This window comes from Pelecanus crispus, chromosome Z (genome assembly GCF_030463565.1).
Source record: "Pelecanus crispus isolate bPelCri1 chromosome Z, bPelCri1.pri, whole genome shotgun sequence".
Taxonomy (NCBI): Eukaryota; Metazoa; Chordata; class Aves; order Pelecaniformes; family Pelecanidae; genus Pelecanus; species Pelecanus crispus.
The window spans coordinates 33644771-33662482 of record NC_134676.1 but is presented as its reverse complement, the minus strand read 5'-3'; the positions used below and the strand labels follow the sequence as shown (position 1 = coordinate 33662482).

Sequence of the window (17712 nt, the reverse complement as noted above, 5' to 3'; positions counted from 1 at the left end):
GGTGGCTGGCCCTTCACCATCTTGTGCATGTGTATATGTGTGTGTGCACGCACGTGTGTAAAAAGATTCCCCTTGCTTTGACACAGTTTGATCTTGCTTCTGTTCACCTGTGCTAAATGAAGAGCTACTTGTTTTGTAGCTGTTGTCGTTTGTTTGAGGGCCGTCAGATTTATTCTGTGAACAGATTTTTAATGGTGTTTTACATAGTTCTTTTAGGCCTGATGTGTGAGTTGTTTCTGAAGTCCTTTGAAATATGTAGATGAAGAATCCAACCAGTGACACAGGTTGCAATGAAAGTGTTATGAAAGTAACAAGGCTTTCTTGTTCAGCTAAACCATTATTACTTACAAAGTGTTGATACAAATGCAACACTCTTCTTACTAGGCATTTTATAACTGTAGCAGTGATATCCTGTAAATGGCTAAGTTAAATGGAATTTCTCATATCTACATGTGCATGCGTTTCACAATATCAGAAGTATTCCTCAGGCAAGGTATTTTAGAAGGCTTTATTCACTGTTCACACCGCTAAGCCTTTGGCCTTGTGCCTTAAACTACCTGTGGCATGCTATTTAGAAGTGTGCTTTCTTTTATTGCCTAAGTGAGTGAAACATCTTGCATTATGAAGTATTTCACACAGAACAGTCTGTTGGTGCTCTCAAATGCTTGCTATCACTGCCAGTAGCACAAAAGCGTGCGCACTGTATGTAATATACAGGGGTTGTCCGAAGGATTCCATCATCTCCTGGAAAACAATCTATTTTTAATAAATTGTTCTTGTTTTATTTCATCTTAGGAAATGATAATTTCTGGGCTTCAGCCTGAAACTACATACTCCTTCACTGTGACAGCCTATACAACAAAAGGTGATGGAGCACGTAGCAAGCCCAAACTCATATCTACTACTGGTGCAGGTAATACTCACATACCCATTAATCTCTGAATAGATCCTTTGACTTTTCTTGTTAGTGTTTTGCTCCTACTATTTGGAAGTCTTCTGTTGTGTAAAAAGTGTTCATAGGATGTAGAGTTTTCTGTTTCAGTATTTGCCCCTTCATTTATTTAGATAAAAACAGAACCAGTGTCCCCCTTTGTCCCTTTCTCAGTTCAAGATGTGGCCAAAATGTAATACTTAACTTTATACTTTCTAGTAGCTCTTCTATTCTGATTGGTGTCTTCATGGAGAGGAAAAAAAAAGATATTCAGAGCTGAGATGGTGACTCCACCACCTCTCTGGGCAGCCTGTTCCAATGCTTGACTACCCTTTCCATGAAGAAATTTTTCCTAATATCCAATCTAAACCTCCCCTGGCGCAGCTTGAGCCCATTTCCTCTCATCCTATCACTAACTACATGGGAGAAGAGACCAACACCCCCCTCACTACAACCTCCTTTCAGGTAGTTGTAGAGTGATAAGGTCTCCCCTCAGACTCTTCTTCTCCACACTAAACAACCCCAGTTCCCTCAGCTGCTCCTCATAGGACCTGTGCTCCAGACCCTTCATCAGCTTCGTTGCCCTTCTCTGAACATGCTCCAGCACCTCAATGTCTTTCTTGTATTGAGGGGCCCAAAACTGGACACAGTGTTCCAGGTGCGGCCTCACCAGTGCCGAGTCCAGGGGGACAATCGCCTCCCTGCTCCTGCTGGCCACACTATTCCTGACACAAGCCAGGATGCTGTTGGCCTTCTTGGCCACCTGGGCACACTGCTGGCTCATGTTCAGCCATCTGTGAACCAGCACGCGCAGGTCCTTTTTGGCCAGGCAGCTTTCCAGCCACTCTTCCCCAAGCCTGTACTGTGGTTGGGCTCTTTTTGTAAGGAAACTTCATATGCAGGTTTTTGAAAAAGGAGACAATAAACATAGTCAGTACCAAGAGTTTCCAGCTCACTGTCTTTCTATGAGAATACATCAGGCAGGTGAAGGAATGATGCATTAGTACCAGGGACTTACAGGTCTGAAATACACCCTCCTATTCTCTGAGAGTTTCCATTGATGTTTTTTTCCTAAAAAGGTGCCATTCAAATACTACAACAAAGAAAATGAAGGGTCTGAATTTCTAGTCTAATTTTTAAATGTTTAAGTCAGGTGCAGCTGTATTAGAATGAGTGAGGTTATATTCGTAATAGATATGAAAGGAGAATAAAGCTCTAAGTGTTTATGAGGAGCTTACTATTCATAAGTTACTCAGATGATAAGTAACTATTCAGCTGTGTCCAGTTAGTGATATAGAAGCATCATTTAGATTTTTAGACAGGAAAGATTCACCAAATGTAAGTGAGCCTAGAGTACAATAACTGCAGTTATTAGTGAAGTCACTGAATGCAATTAATATTTTCACTCCACAGTGTGGTTTTGTCTTATACTCAGTTTCCTTTCCTAGTTTTTGAAATCAGATGGAAGAAAAAATGTTGCTGAACATTTCCAAGTCAAAGTATTTGAAAATTTTAAATTACTTGGGACAAAAATTACAAAATATGTGATTAACAAGACCTTGATAAAAGTTAGGACTTACTAGTCAGTGATATAATACAAGTTTTATGGAGAATTTAATCAGACCTTTAATTTCTGGGTCATAGTAGTTGAAGAATCTCATAGCACAACAGCCTGTCCATTGTTTGGAATTTACTCTCTGTGCTGAACATACAGATTTCAATCAATACAGATTTCAGCTAAGAGGAGAAAATTTACATTAAGATGGTGGTGTATGGTATAGCAGCTGACAGAAACAAATTACTTTGGGTAATTTGGCAAAGGCAGCTTGCATGAACTTCTAGTAATAGCATGCCATTACAAATGTGGTGGAGTCACCATCCCTAGAAGCGTTCAAAAAACGGGTAGACGTGGCACTTTGGGACATGGTTTAGTCTAGTCTACACTTAATTGGTTTAGTGTGGACTTGGTAATGTTAGGTTAATGGTTGGACTGGATGATCTTAAAGGTCTTTTCCAACCTAAACAATTCTATGATTCTATGATTCTAAATGTTTGGTGTAATGACTGTGGCAAACGGGTGTGTGAGGGACATCTTGCTGTGTAGTAACAGAGGTGGACTTCATCAGATCAGAGAATGTATTTTTTCATGGTCAATTTCACTTCATTTGGGCTCACGGCAAACTCAGGTATTATTATCAGAAGTTTCTAGATAGAGCTATTCCATGACACTACTGTATATAAGACTGCACAGAATCCTGCCGTTTGTCCCACAAGACTGTAATATTCACAAGTGATCATACTAAAATAAAATGTTAACTGAAAGCTATCTGGAAATAGAGAGAGAGAAGCATTTTCTTTCTCTATCAATAGTTGTATGTTAACTAAAAGGAAACTCATACTCCTTGCAAAATCAGATAGGCTCCATATTAAAAAAAAAAAAGTGACCATTGTTATTTACCATTTTAATCGCAGGGTATTTTATTGGATAAGTAAGCTTTATTAGTTCACCTATTCTGATCAAGAGCAAGCAGTAATTTCTTTCTCTGTAGTTAACACAAATGTCAAAAAAGTAGTTCTAACTGTGAGGTCTTCCACAAGAAAAAAAAGCACTTTATCACTAAATAATTTAGTGACATCTTCCAGCAATCTCTTCTCTTGAAAGCTGAAGGAGTTATTATTCTATTTGTGTGGACTCTTCTTCTCTTTCGTATGCTCCGTTGGTTTCAGTGATAGATATAATGTAGAGAAAAATATGGCCTGCAAAAGGCCTTCACAGCTTTTCTTTGTTCCATAAAGGCTCATAATAATCAATGAGGAAAAGGCAGAACTAGTCAGAAAAATATTCTTTATGCAGCAGAAAATGTAGGAAAAAACTTACAAAATTCCTGGAAATAATACTTGCAGGTGAACTAGACAAATAAAAGGAAGAATATTTGGAAAATTTATGTAAAAACTAGCTATAATTCTTATTCAATTAGAAGTAATGTCCTGACTTATGACAGATATAATGAGGAAAGAGCTTATTAAATGGAGAATTTTCTTCAAGCCATGCCTTTCCTGCCTCCTTATTTTTAATTCATTACGGAATGGTAGTCAGAACTTCTGACAATAAGAATCTGATTTGCTGGGTGGCTGAGAACTGAAGATAAATAACAAAATCCATTGAAGTGTTTAAATACAGGAAGCAGAGCTCACCGTGTAACAGTTACATTCACATGGAAAGGCTTTGAATGTGGATGGAACTAATTAATCTTCATGGAAGACTCTGTTATCATGGCACTACTATTCCCAAAACTATTCTAGTCTCTTCACCTGTCAGGCATTGGTACACAATGTACGCTAAATTTCTAAATAGTTATGGATATGCTTCATTATCAAATAAATCATTGAAATAGAAACAGACTACTTTGAAGTAGAAATATTAATGAAAATATAAATTAAATATATAAGTATATAAATGAATATGAATAAACTAATAAATAAAAATAAATATATAAATTAAATAGAAACAGTAAGTAAGAGCAATTGATATTGGGACTCCAAAAATACACACCATCTAAGTTGTATCATGGGATTTCCCCCTCGATTAGGGCTAACTTGATCCTCTAGACTGAAAGTCCTCACCACACTTACAGTCTGAACTTCTCTGAAAGACAAATCGTCAGTTTGGACCAATACGTCCCAATTAAGGACTTGAGTGTATCTGGTGTGCAGGTTCAGAAAAGCTTCCGATTTAGTCTTCTTCAGAAGAAATCCAGTTCAGATGCACCAACACCATGCTGGAAACTGAATCATATGTGATAAGCCAGGAGGATCAATAAATTAGATTCCAAACTGTGCTACCGCTCCAAGCTGAAACAGCCATGCTGGAGGTGATTTGTGTATGGAAAGTGGAATGATAGGGTTCTCTCATACATACTAATGATTGTTGATGACAAGCTTGGTCTGACTTCCCTTCTACCATACTTTAACTATCAATAGCAAAAGTTATTTTAGACACATCTAGAAACTTGTAATTTCTCCATTTCTATTAGTGGTAGTAGTGATAGAATCATAGAATCATAGAATGCTTTGGGTTGGAAGGGACCTTTAGAGGTCATCTAGCCCAACCCCCCTGCAGTGAGCAGGGACAGCTTTAACTACATCAGGTTGCTCAGAGCCCCATCCAGCTTGACCGTGAATATTTCTAGGGATGGGACCTCCACTACCTCTCTGGGCAACCTGTTCCAGTGTTTCACCACCCTCATTGTAAAATATTTCTTCCTTATATCCAGTGTAAATCTACCCTCCTTTAGTTTAAAACCATTACTCCTTACCCTGTCACAACAGGCCTTGCTAAAAAGATTGCCCTCATCTTTCCTATAGGCCCTCTTTAAGTACTGAAAGGCCAGAATAAGGTCTCCCTGCAGCCTTCTCTTCTCCAGGCTGAATAACCCCAACTCTCTTAGCCTGTCCTCGACAGGATTGCCCTGACCCAGGTGCAGGACCTTGCACTTGGCCTTGTTGAACCTCATGAGGTTCACACAGGCCCACCTCTCCAGCTTGTCCAGGTCCCTTTGGATGATATCTCATCCTTCTGGCGTGTCAACTGCACCACTCAGCTTGGTGTCGTCTGGAAACTTGCTGAGGGTGCACTCGATCCCACTGTCTATGTCATTGATGATGATATTAAACAGCACTGGTCCCAGTACGGACCCCTGAGGGACACTACTTGTCACTGGTCTCCATTTGGACATCGAGCCGTTGACCACTACCCTCTGGATGCAACCATCCAGCCAATTCCTTATCGACCAAACAGTCCACCCATCAAATCCGTATTTCCCCAATTTAGAGAGAACGACGTTGTGAGTCCTTTCTTCCCTTTTTAAAAATGGGCATGTTTCCCTTCTTCCAGTCCACAGGGACTTCACCTGACTGCCATGACTTTTCAAATATCATGGAGAGTGGCTTGGCAACTACATCAGCCAATTCCCTCAGGACTCAGATGCATCTCATCAGGTCCAATAGAGTTATGTATATTCAGGTTCTTTAGGTGGTCTGGAACCTGATCTTCCCTTACAGTGGGAGGGGCTTTACCCCCCTGGTCCCCATCTTGCAGTCCATTGACTCAGGAGGGGTGAGGAGAGAGGTTGCCACTGAAGACTGAGGAAAAAATGTTGTTGAGTACCTCAGCCTTCTCCTTGTCTATTGATACTAGGTCGCCATTCTTGTTCCTCAGGGGAGTATGCTTTCTTTAACCCTCCTTTTCTGGCTGCCATACCTGTAGAAGCCCTTGTTATTTTTTGCATCCCTTGCCCAATTCAGCTCCAGCTGTGCCTTGGCCTTCCTGACCCCATCCCTACAGAGCTGGGCAGCTTCCCTGTACTCTTCCCAGGATGCCTGTCCCTGCTTCCACCGCCTGTGCAGTTCCCTCTTGCTCTTTAGTTTGACCAGCAGGTCTCGACTCAGCCATGCTGGTCTCTTCCCTTCCTTGCGTGATTTCTTACACTTGAGGACTGAGAGCTCTTTCCTCTCTGGAAGGTGTCCTTCAAGATCTGCCACCTCTGTTCTGTTCCCCTGTCCCTGAGGACCATTTCCCAGGGGGTCTTGCTGACTAACTCCTTGAAGAGCTGGAACTTTGCTTTTCTAAAATTTAGGGTCCTGACTATAATCCTCGCTTTTCCCATATCTCTCAGGAGTGTGAACTCCACTAATGCGTGATCACTGCAGCCCAGGCTGCCTCCAGGCTTGACATCACCAGTGGGCTCACTTGCATTGGTGACCATCAGGTCCAGTATCGCGTCCCCTCGGGTAGGTGTGTCTATTACCTGGCTTAGGAAGTTATCGTCTATGCATTCCAGGAATCTTCTGGATTGCCTACAGCTCGCTGTGTTGCTTTTTCAGCAATTGTCAGGGTAGTTGAAGTCCCCTAGTAGGATGAGAGTCTGCAGGCACGAAGCTTCCTGGAGCTGGAGGAAGAAGGCTTCGTCAGTAGGCTCCCCTTGATCAGGCAGCCTGTAGTAGACACCAAGCACGAGGTTCCCCTTGTTTCCTCTGTCTTTGATTCTTACCCGTAAGCTTTCGACCTGCTCGTGGCTGTTCTTCAGGGATAGGTCTTCACACTGTATTGATTTCTTTATGTAGAGAGCAACACCTCCGCCTCTCCTTCCTCGCCTGTCCCTTCTGAACAGCCTGTAGCCATCAATAGCCACATTCCAGTCATGGGCTTTGTCCCACCAGGTTTCGGTTATGGCAATCAGGTCATAGCTTTCTAGCAGCACTTCATTACTAGTAGTAGTAATAATAATAGAGAAATAACAAGTTTCTAGATGTGTCTAAAATAACTTTTGCCATTGATAGTTAAAATGTGGTAGAAGGGAAGTCAGACCAGTAGTAGTGGCATCATTATTTTCCATTTACAGGAATGGCGGAAATGTGCCTTGGGTTAAATTAATGAATGCTATGACAATACTCTTTTTTTGCAAGAAAGGATTTGTAAGTGAGACAGAACCATTCATAAGATGTCTGTTTGAAGTTTTGCTTCTTGACTTGTGTTCCCAAGTCCTGTGCCTCTAAATGTTCTCTGTATTTAGAAATAATGATAAGGGAAGAAGACAACAAACAGTAAATGGCTTTACTGTCATAGTTCGTTATACTGTATGACTCAGTGGTGCAGGAGGCAGACATTATTTCTTCCATAAGGCAGTAATTTGTGGAACTGAGAGTGAGAGAAGAGAAAATTTATCCCTATTGCTGCTAAAACTAACCTTACGAATTGTACATGAAATTCTGTCTGTGTTTATCATCTTTAAATAACATTGTGCTACAGTTCCAGGCAAACCTCGGCTTGTGATTAGCCACACACAGATGAACACGGCTTTAATTCAGTGGCACCCTCCTGTGGACACTTTTGGCCCGCTGCAGGGTTATCGCCTGAAGTTTGGTCGCAAAGACATGGATGCATTTACGACCATGGAGTTCTCAGAGAAGGAAGATCACTTCACAGCCACAGACATTCACAAAGGAGCTTCTTATGTCTTCAGGCTCTCAGCTAGAAATAAAGTGGGCTTTGGGGAAGAGATGGTTAAAGAGATTTCTGTTCCTGAAGAGGTACCCAGTGGATTTCCCCAAAATCTTCACTCGGAAAGCTCTACTTCTACATCAGTTCAATTAACTTGGCAGATGCCACTCTTGGCAGAGAGAAATGGCATTATCACCAAATATACCATCTTGTACAGAGATATCAATGTTGCTTACCAGCCAGTTGAACTCCCTGTTGTTCCTGCTGATACCACTATGACACTTGCTGGCTTAAAACCAGATACCACATATGATGTAAAAGTACGTGCCCACACAAGCAAAGGGCCTGGTCCATATAGTCCAAGTGTCCAGTTCAGGACACTACCTGTGGATCAAGGTAGGATTTGTCTGCTTATGGCGTTGACCTTTAAAGGAGTATCAGTCTTTGGATATCAGTGTTTTTGAAGCTGTAAATAAAACTGACCGGCCCATTCATAAAAATAGGTTCATCAAACACAAAAGGTAAAGTATGTAAATCTTAATATGTTTTGGATGCCGTAGAATTCAGTTGTCCCTTGCCAAGCCAGTTCTGGCTAACATCTTCACAATTTTTTCAGGTAAGGAAAATGTATGTGTTGGGTTGTCACTAGATAAGAGTGAGAAGGAGTTAAAATGTGATATTTAAATATGAGCAAACAGGTAGGAGAATTGAATCCTCATTGTTTTTTGACCTAAATGGAAATCTAATACTCCCAGGTAGCAGTGGAAATATGACAAGATCTGAGCTCCAAGATGCTGTTTATGTACATTGTTTCTTTTTTTCCAGCAGTGTTTGCAAAAAATTTTCATGTTAAAGCTGTAATGAAGACTTCTGTTTTGCTGTCCTGGGAAATTCCAGAAAATTACAATTCAGCCTTGCCTTTCAAAGTAAGTTACTTTCCATTAGTATGAGAGAAAATACAGAAACTAGAGGATGTAATTCGCCTGGTTAAGTAGCTTACTGAATATGTGAAATTTTTTGGTACTGCTGTATTTAAGAATGCAAACTAATCAGCAATATTGACCCAAGCTGTTAATGCGGTTGTCTGACAATATGAGCTTTCCACTTTTGTTGCAGTATTTCAAAGTCAGGCTCATACTGGTTATTATGCATGGTATGAACACCATGCTAATTTGGAGTTTGTTGCTACTATATTTTAGAGAAAACAGTGAAAAAAAAGAATAATTTTCTTCTTTTTTAAGTAATTTCTGTAATGACTGTAACTGAGTACTATTTTGGTTCTTGTCTCCTCACATTTACAACACATTTTTGCGTTACAACTCTTTTACTCCATTAACTATAGCATTAGCCAGATAAGGAGACTCAATATAACCTGCAGTCTGGCTGGCATTTCTTCTGCATTATTCTTCATCACTTGTGTCATCTCAGGCATCTCAGGCGAGTGAAGAGCAGTATTTTATGAACTAAATGTTGCAAAAACCTTTCTGAATAAGGAGTATGAATGAAAAAGTCAAGGTACCTTTAACAACAAGTTTACCTTGATGTAAATGCTGGGTTCAAGCAAAACTACTGAATTTGAGTAAGTGAAATTTGATTTTAGGAATGCTTACACTGCTTTAAATTAATGTAGTTCTTTTTTTCCCCTGAAACTGTATTTAATTGCAGTAGAGAATTCAGTACTATCTTACAGCCTAAAATGCCCAATAACTTTCATTTCAAATTTATAGCTAGGCTCATTCCTGAATTCAGAGAGACAGTATCAGTTGCCTTGTCTTAGTAACCAAAACCACCTTCAATTTGTATATTGACTTAGATCCTTTATGATGATGGGAAAATGGTGGTGGAGGTTGATGGACGTGCTACTCAAAAGCTGATCACTAACTTGAAGCCAGAGACATCATATTCATTTGTGCTGACGAACAGAGGGAATAGTGCTGGGGGTCTTCAGCACAGAGTGACAGCAAAGACTGCACCAGATGTGCTTCGCACCAAGCCAGTCTTCATTGGAAAGACCAACTTAGATGGCATGATAACTGTGGAACTTCCAGAAGTACCTTCAAATGAGAATATAAAGTGAGTGAATGAATGACATACCATTGTTTTTATCTCCAGGAAGACGATTATTCTTACTGTTAATAAAATCTAGAGTTGTAGTGGTGGACCAGGGCTTTAGTCTTCATAACGGTACAGAGAGTACAGCACTCTGCAGTAATGTTTCGACTAATACTGGACTAATATTTGACGATACTAAACTGGGAGGTGCTGTTGACTCTCTTGAGGGACAAGAGGCCTTGCAGAGGGATCTAGATAGATTGGAACATTGGGCAATCATCAGTGGTTTGAGATTTAACAAGAACAAATGACAGATTCCATTGTTAAGGTACCTGAATGCATCCAGCAAGAGGTCAACAAATCTGGTGATAGGGCTGGAAGGCATGTCCTATGAAGAGTAGCTAAGGACTTTGGGTTTGTCTAGTTTGGAGAAAAGGAGGCTGAGGGGTGCCCTCATTACTCTTTCTTCCTAAGGAGGGGAGCTGGAGAGGGAGGTGCTGATCTCTTCTCCCTGGTATCATGTGATAGGAGTGGTTCAAAGCTGTGCCAGGGGAGGTATAGACTGGACATTAGGAAGCATTTCTTCACCGAGATGGTGATCAAGCACTGGAACAGGTTTCCTAGAGAGGTGGTTGATGCCCCATGCCTGTCAGTGTCATTTGGACAATGCCCTTAATAATTTAACTTCCGGTCAGCCCTGAAGTGGTCAGGCAGTTGGACTAGATGATCATTGTAGGTCCCTTCCAACTGGAACTATTCTATAAGTTTGTCATGTAGGCAAGTATGTAAGACTGAGTAAAATCTAGATGGAAATATGTGGAGAAGGATTGTCCTTCAGTTTGTAGTTGTAGAGTGCTTTTGTGTTTCATCACTGATTTTGAATAGGAAAGAGGCATTAAGGAAGCCAGTTGTGTTTTGAACAATGTATCCTTTCAAGAAGAATGGATAACCCATCAATGGGTAGTTACCATGCTGCAACCCCTTGAAGTACTTAGACTTAGTCATTCCAGATTTACGTGGAGTTTTAAAGAATTGTTACTGCACTTATATTAATTCAGATGAATTAATTCTGAAGTTTTTTATTAAAAGAAAAATCTTAGGTCCTCTCCACTAGTCCCAGGAAGAAAACAGGAGATTTTGCTGAAAAATTTGCCAGAGAGTTTACTAGAGGTTATTAGATTTTCAGGGAAAAGGCGCTGTGGAGATTTAAACAGCAGAAATAGGACTAAAGAGTTGACAGCACATGGTCAGCAGGGATTAGAAAGGTTAGACAATAAAGATTTGCCAAGAAAACATGAAGCATGGTACAATCAATAAGTGTTATTGCTCTGCTTATAGTTATTGTTGTTCGTCTATAAGATTCCCATGTGTAATGTAAAGGAAATGGGGAGGAAAATGAGCAAGTCATTAAATATTGTTGGGAATTCAACTTGTCCTCTCCCTGGTGGATTTTTACTGACTGTTTTGTAGAAAGCTGCTCCCCTTTTTCATTTTTGACTAAGGATTTTGACGCAGGTGAGGTCAAGAAGGAAATGTCATTTGAGATATTAAAAGGATGAAAAACTGCAAAATGTAGCCATTATCATTAGATTGAGTAAGATGCAGTCAGTAACAAATGCAGCTAAGGAAGACTGAAGATGGAATGAGTCAAAAAAGATTTATGAGGCAGAGCATTCACAGAGAGAAAAAAGTGCAGGGCAGCTGGTCAAACAGTAGCAGAAGCCAGCGGTGGAAAAAGAGATGATGTCCTTCCTTTTATGTAGTGTAAAAAAATGAAAGAGAGTAAGTGACATCAGGAAAGGTACATGGGGTCCAACTACCAATTTTGCAAGTTATGTATCTCCTCCTTCTACATCTGTTTCCTAAGAAGATGTGATCGGGCTTGAGATAGAAAAACAAAACAACAAAAAAAGATTGACTTGACCCTTGGAAGCAGGCATACCAAAGCAACTACATACTTAACAGAAAAAGTTTACCTGATGCTTGCCAGAATAAGTAAGATTATTGCAGCTATAGTCCTTGTATGGGAAGAACAATTTTGTGTAATAGTTATGTTGACATTTTTACAGTTGCTGTTCCTCTATGGGTACATTATATGCTCATGATTGTCTCTATCTTACTATGAAGTACTATACACTGAGAATCTTTCAATAATACTAATTACACAGAAGGTGAAAAAGTTAGTTTGCTCTAATGAATTATAGGTAAATACTAACGGGATTGAGGGTAGTGTTATAAGAGCCTTTGTAATTTATTAAAGATGGTGGAAGTAATTTTCATTATTTTGATGTTTTATGGTGGTACAGGATAGAAACTGTAGCAGAGCTCACCCTATGCTTGGTAAAATGGATCTCTTTTGCTGGCATCATCTCAAATGAGCAATTTCTTCATTTTCCTGTAGTATTTTGGGCTAATCCAAAGCAATTTTTTTACGTAAAGGACAGTTCATGTTTCTCTGAATCTCTTCCATCTTTGCAAAGGCTTAGGTAAAAACAGAGTTTTACGGAAGACTTTGGCATTTGTAATACTCAGTAGTTCAAGCAATATCCAAGCAAAACCTCAATTTCTCACTCTTCCCTCCCAAAAAAAACCCTCAAAACAAACAAGCAAATAATAAAGCAAACGATCAAACACGTTTTTCAAGAGTTGCTGCATTTTCTGGAGTTAGCTAGAAATAACAGAACTTTGTTGTCCTTTACAATTTGCAGGACTGTATATTTATGTGACCAGTTTCATTTTTCTGCTTGCTGTTGGTGTACTTGTGCTTTCAGCTTTAAAATACTCTGTATGTGCTGAAAGTCTTAGTGGATGATCAAAGTTATGAGTGGGAGGCATGCATGAAGAGAGTGTGAAAGTAACATTTACATACTGGATGTTCCTTGATTGAAAAAAAAGTATGAACATTCTGTTAGCTTAAAAAAGAAAAAGAAGAAAAAAAAGGATAAGTAAGAGACTAATGTACAGTTCATCCAGTAGATGTATCTTCGATGTCTGAAAGACATATAGGGGCCACGTCGCAATTACTCTGTCTTTATTCTTAGGCATCTGTTAAAGAAAAGGTATATAGGTTGTAGTTATTGTATACATGGATAAATCAGCATTCACTAGGATTTGTTATTCATGTAACCAAAGAATTTTTTTTAAATACATATCCAGATTTAAAATCTGGTTTCAACCAGCCTTACTAGTTTTGAATAAGAACATCAGTGTAAAAGGTGCTTTATCATATTGCTACTATAAGAATGCATGCTGCAGATTTTATTTAAATACTGGAATACAGGCAGTGAGCAGCAGTTAAAAACTTGTGGCCAATACTCCTTGTTTCCAGCACCTCCTGTTGGAGCTCAGCATTTCCACAGAGAAATTTCTCAAATTTCTTAACACAAAAATTAATAAAGATGTGTATTTACTACAGTAGTTAAAAATCCAAAAGTTTTATTACATTTCTTTTATGGGAAGGAGCTTTAATTATGAAGAGACCATTAAAGTGGACCAATGGCATGCACTTGTATGGAAGAAAGATAGTTTACAGAGTCACTTTAGACTGATACAGTTTTTGATCAATTGTAAGGCAAGTCCTTTTCTCTCAACTGTCTTTCATTAATTACTTTAGGTTTTTCAACTGCATTGCATGAATAAAATGAATAGTCAGTGCTGCAGAAGGTTGAATAGGCTGTAAAAAATGGGAGACTGGAAGAGAAGAAGATGGTCCATGAGACACTAAAATTATCTTCCATAATGAAGAGCCAGAGACAGCTTCTTAATAAGCTCTGTTGTTACTAGAAACAAAGAGGAGTAGCTTCTTTCCCTGTCCTCTGAGATGGAGAGTGCTTGACTTTTTGACAAGTGTATTTATCAAGAAGATGTATATTATATCATCCTGGATGTCCTGCTGTTGTGATTCTACTGCTTCTCTCCTCACACTAATGTGAAATTATGGATCTGCCTGACACGGGTCCAGGCTTTGTGAAACAAAGAGGGAAAGTGCGATATCTCTATTATACTAGAAAGTATAATTTACTAGTCTCCGGGGGCGGAAGGAAGGAAGATGTTTTCAGGAAAATGTTTCTGAGGAAAACTGGTATATGTAATTTGCAAATCCTAGCTGTAAAGAGAGCATACATCAAGCTTTCTTGTCTATGACTGTGAACAGAATCCTAAGTAGATAAAGCTGATGGTGATTGATACTCAAAAGTAAAGAGTGTGTAGGTGGAATGTGCGCTATGTCTTCTTTATTTTCTGTTTATAATAGTATTGGCATCAATAAACACATTATGTTAACCTACTGTTCTGATTATACATGAAAATGGGGGAAGATGGGGTGATAATTGAGATGTAAATATATGGTAATATGTTTCAATTTAGGGGTTTGGGTTTTTTTCACAGTGTGATGGTGGCAGGGCACAAATATGCCATCACTCTTGTATTTCAAATGAAATAATAAACTACAGTCAGACATGTAGGCATTTTAGAACATTGTAATTAAAGTTTCTTATACATATTTATATGTTTACATGAAAAGGCAGGTAATTAGTGCCATTTATTTGTCAAATGTTTTACACTGGATGTAGTTTCAAGAGTGTGAATCTTTACAACCATGTTTGGAAGGCTGCAGTGGTATAATAAAGTGCAAAGGTTTGCTCTCAACATACTGCAGTTCTCCTAAGTTCTTCTGAACAGACACCTACTCCATCAATTTATCTGTTCCTTTTCCTTCAACTTCACTTTTGTCCAACTGTTTCCTTTACAGAGGTTATTACATAGTTATTGTGCCTTTGAAGAGGTCTCGTGGAAAATTTATCAAACCATGGGAGAGTCCAGATGAAATGGAACTAGATGAGGTACTGTATGTTTTTGTTGTTGTCTTCTCCTTTATTAAAGAAACAATCTATCAGTGGTATGTAATTAACACACCAGTTTTAGAAGTTTTGGTTGTCAGGATATTTTGTATTTCTATTTGAATTAGCCTGTGGAGACTGAAACAGAAGTTCAAATTACTTAGAAGACAATAAAGACATTAAGTTGCAATAAAGCACACAAACTGTCTGATCTTTGTTGGCATTAATATTTTATTCTTTTCCTATTGTGAAGTGTAATGCAAAAGTTCAGGAGGTGAAATGAGTTGTCAGCAAAAGCTTAATCACCAATGATATGAACTCTAATAAAGGTCTGGTTCATTAGTGGGGTGTTTACTAAGCTTGTAACAAATGTTAAATTGCAATTTGCACTGCAATTTAACATTTGACCTTCTTGTGCTGTTTCTACCTGATTCTCACATACTGTAATGCTTCTGGTTAGGAAACTTTTACAGTAGCCTCCATTCTACTGACATTTTGTGCTCAGCAATAAATGAATGAAGTGGGAAAGAGCAACATTGTGTCATCATTTGACACTATAAATGACATTAACCCGAAGGGTGGAAGTACTTTCACTTTAGGAATAAGCCCAGTAATACTAGAAATCAATTCATTATGTTTTTGATATAATAATAATTCCAGGAAGTATAGTGCCAGCATTCTATTCCTGTCTTCTGTTTTACTGAAGGACAATATAGCTTAGGCAAACTTGTCTTTGTTCTTTCCATCTGTAAATTTGGAATAATACTAATATTTACCATTGTAAAGCTCTTTTGAGAGCTCCATATGAAGACCCTGTACAAAAGACAGGTGGTGGTGTTATTACTGTTGTTATCTGGCTAGGATTTTAGATCTCATTCAGGTGCTGTGGTAATTTGTACATGTAATATCTCTGCAATTCAAAGACCAAAGATCAAAGTTAGTTTCTTTACTCCTGATATAGTGAACTTTTGATTGGATCCTGTCTATTTTTCCATTTTCTTTTGGTGGATTCAAGAGTTTTATGTTACAGAGATGCTTCACCATATGCTTCCTCCTAATACAATCACCTGGGAAGTAATGATCATCTGTGAGCAATCACAAGGCTTTTTTTCCCCTCTTCCCATTGACAGAATGAATATCAATTTCAATGTTTGCACCAAAATGTAAAGAAAATAAAGATCTTCACCAAACTAACACTGCTGTAGAAAGCTTTCAAAATATAAACAGAGGTCTTTCAGTCTTTAGTCTGTTTTCTGATCAGAAAAGGCAAAGAAGAATACGTACAGCAACAAAAGAATCCTTAATCAGAAGATTAAAAACAGTTGTTCAAAGGAAGGCATGGTTTTTGTTACTGCTGACTGACTGATTGAAGCCTGTGTTTCCTCTTGACCAGTTTTATTTATGTGATCATCTCATTTGACTCAATTGCAGCAATGGCTTGATTTGATCTATTAACTTCTTCCCTTTAAAAGAACTTGGATTCTAAATGCCGTCAGCTCATGATCATAGTCCTAGGTGACATCAAATACAGTTAAACAGTAAAACTCTGACAGCAAGATCCATACAGTAATGGAAAACTGATTTAATACTACCACCCACTTTTAACATCCAAAGACTGCAGTCACATTCAGCAGCATTAACAGATTAAAGGATAGGTGGCAGATGACATTGAACTTTTTGGCAATTAAATTCTATGGGTCCTGCTGATGCCCATAACAAAGGGTCATTTTAATCATCCTGCAAGTTGCAGTGCATTAATCTGTATAACAGATTGATAAAGAGCATTTATTAATTCAGAAATATTTGGGTCAGGATGGGTTGTTTCCCACTTCTACTGATATAATTGAGACCACATTGTAGAATTAATGGTGACAAAAATAAGATATGCATTGACCGGAAAATGAAAATTATTTCTGATAAAGAACTAAAAACCTTAATGCATCTTTTACAATAGCCACCAATACATATAGTAAGTACTGACTAGGGAAAAAATCAAAAGCAGGCAGAGACTGTATTTCACACTAATTCATCCATTTTCTATTATTTAAAATACTGTTTTACTTCCAGCTTTAGAAAATATATGCATATTGTTACTAGGTGTACTATTCCTGACAAACATGTGAAAGCAGTGGCACAATAAAAAATTTGTAAAAAACCTCACAAAAACTAGCCACACTAGTATCCAAGCAAGTAGTTCCTGATGGTCAAATGAAGATACTTGTGCATATCTTTTTTTTAGTGCAATCTCAGATATCTGGCTAGTATCAGAAAGGGTTGGGCAATAGATTTTCCAAAGAAGTATGTTCCAAATACTTTGTTTAGATTGTCAGAAGAAAAGTATTTCCTGAAAACATTACTTTGGAGTGTTAACTCCAGTACATAACTCACTAGTCCAAAAGACTCTCCAGCCTTACTGTATTTACCTAATCTTTCTGGTTCCTTGAACCTCAATTCTGAAAGAAACTAAGAGGGATGCAGAATCTTAAAAGAGCAGACAATGGACTAGATTCTGTGTATCTGAAAATAATAGTTTTTAGAGATACAACACTTCTTTATTAACTTGAAATTTCATTTTATTTTGAATATCATGAGATCTAGTGACTTTAAATTGATATGGCATGCAAATAAATGACATAAATAAAATACTATTATTTGCAGTAAGTATTACATAGTAGGATTACTTTAGATTTGTAAGCAATAAAACCTAAATAAAAGCCTGCATTTTAAGTCTTAAATCAATTCAGTAATTTTATTGAAATCTTGATATAAAGTACAACAGGAGATACATGTGCAGGTAATGATATTTGGCAGCAACCCAATTTATATATGAAACATGAATGAGGCCAGAGGTTCACCTGAGGTCTATTCAGTCATGTGTAATCAGTCTCACA

At 38.4% G+C, this 17712-nt stretch overlaps 1 protein-coding gene across 1 annotated transcript in view; it reads left to right on the top strand.

Moving 5' to 3' along the window:
- PTPRD (protein tyrosine phosphatase receptor type D) overlaps positions 1-17712 on the top strand; it is a 300998-nt gene that overhangs the window by 182111 nt on the left and 101175 nt on the right. Inside the window, 5 exon segments of the mRNA XM_075726637.1 lie at positions 796-913; positions 7740-8327; positions 8757-8857; positions 9745-10004; positions 14734-14824. Of these exon segments, the coding sequence (XP_075582752.1) occupies positions 796-913; positions 7740-8327; positions 8757-8857; positions 9745-10004; positions 14734-14824 (1158 nt within the window).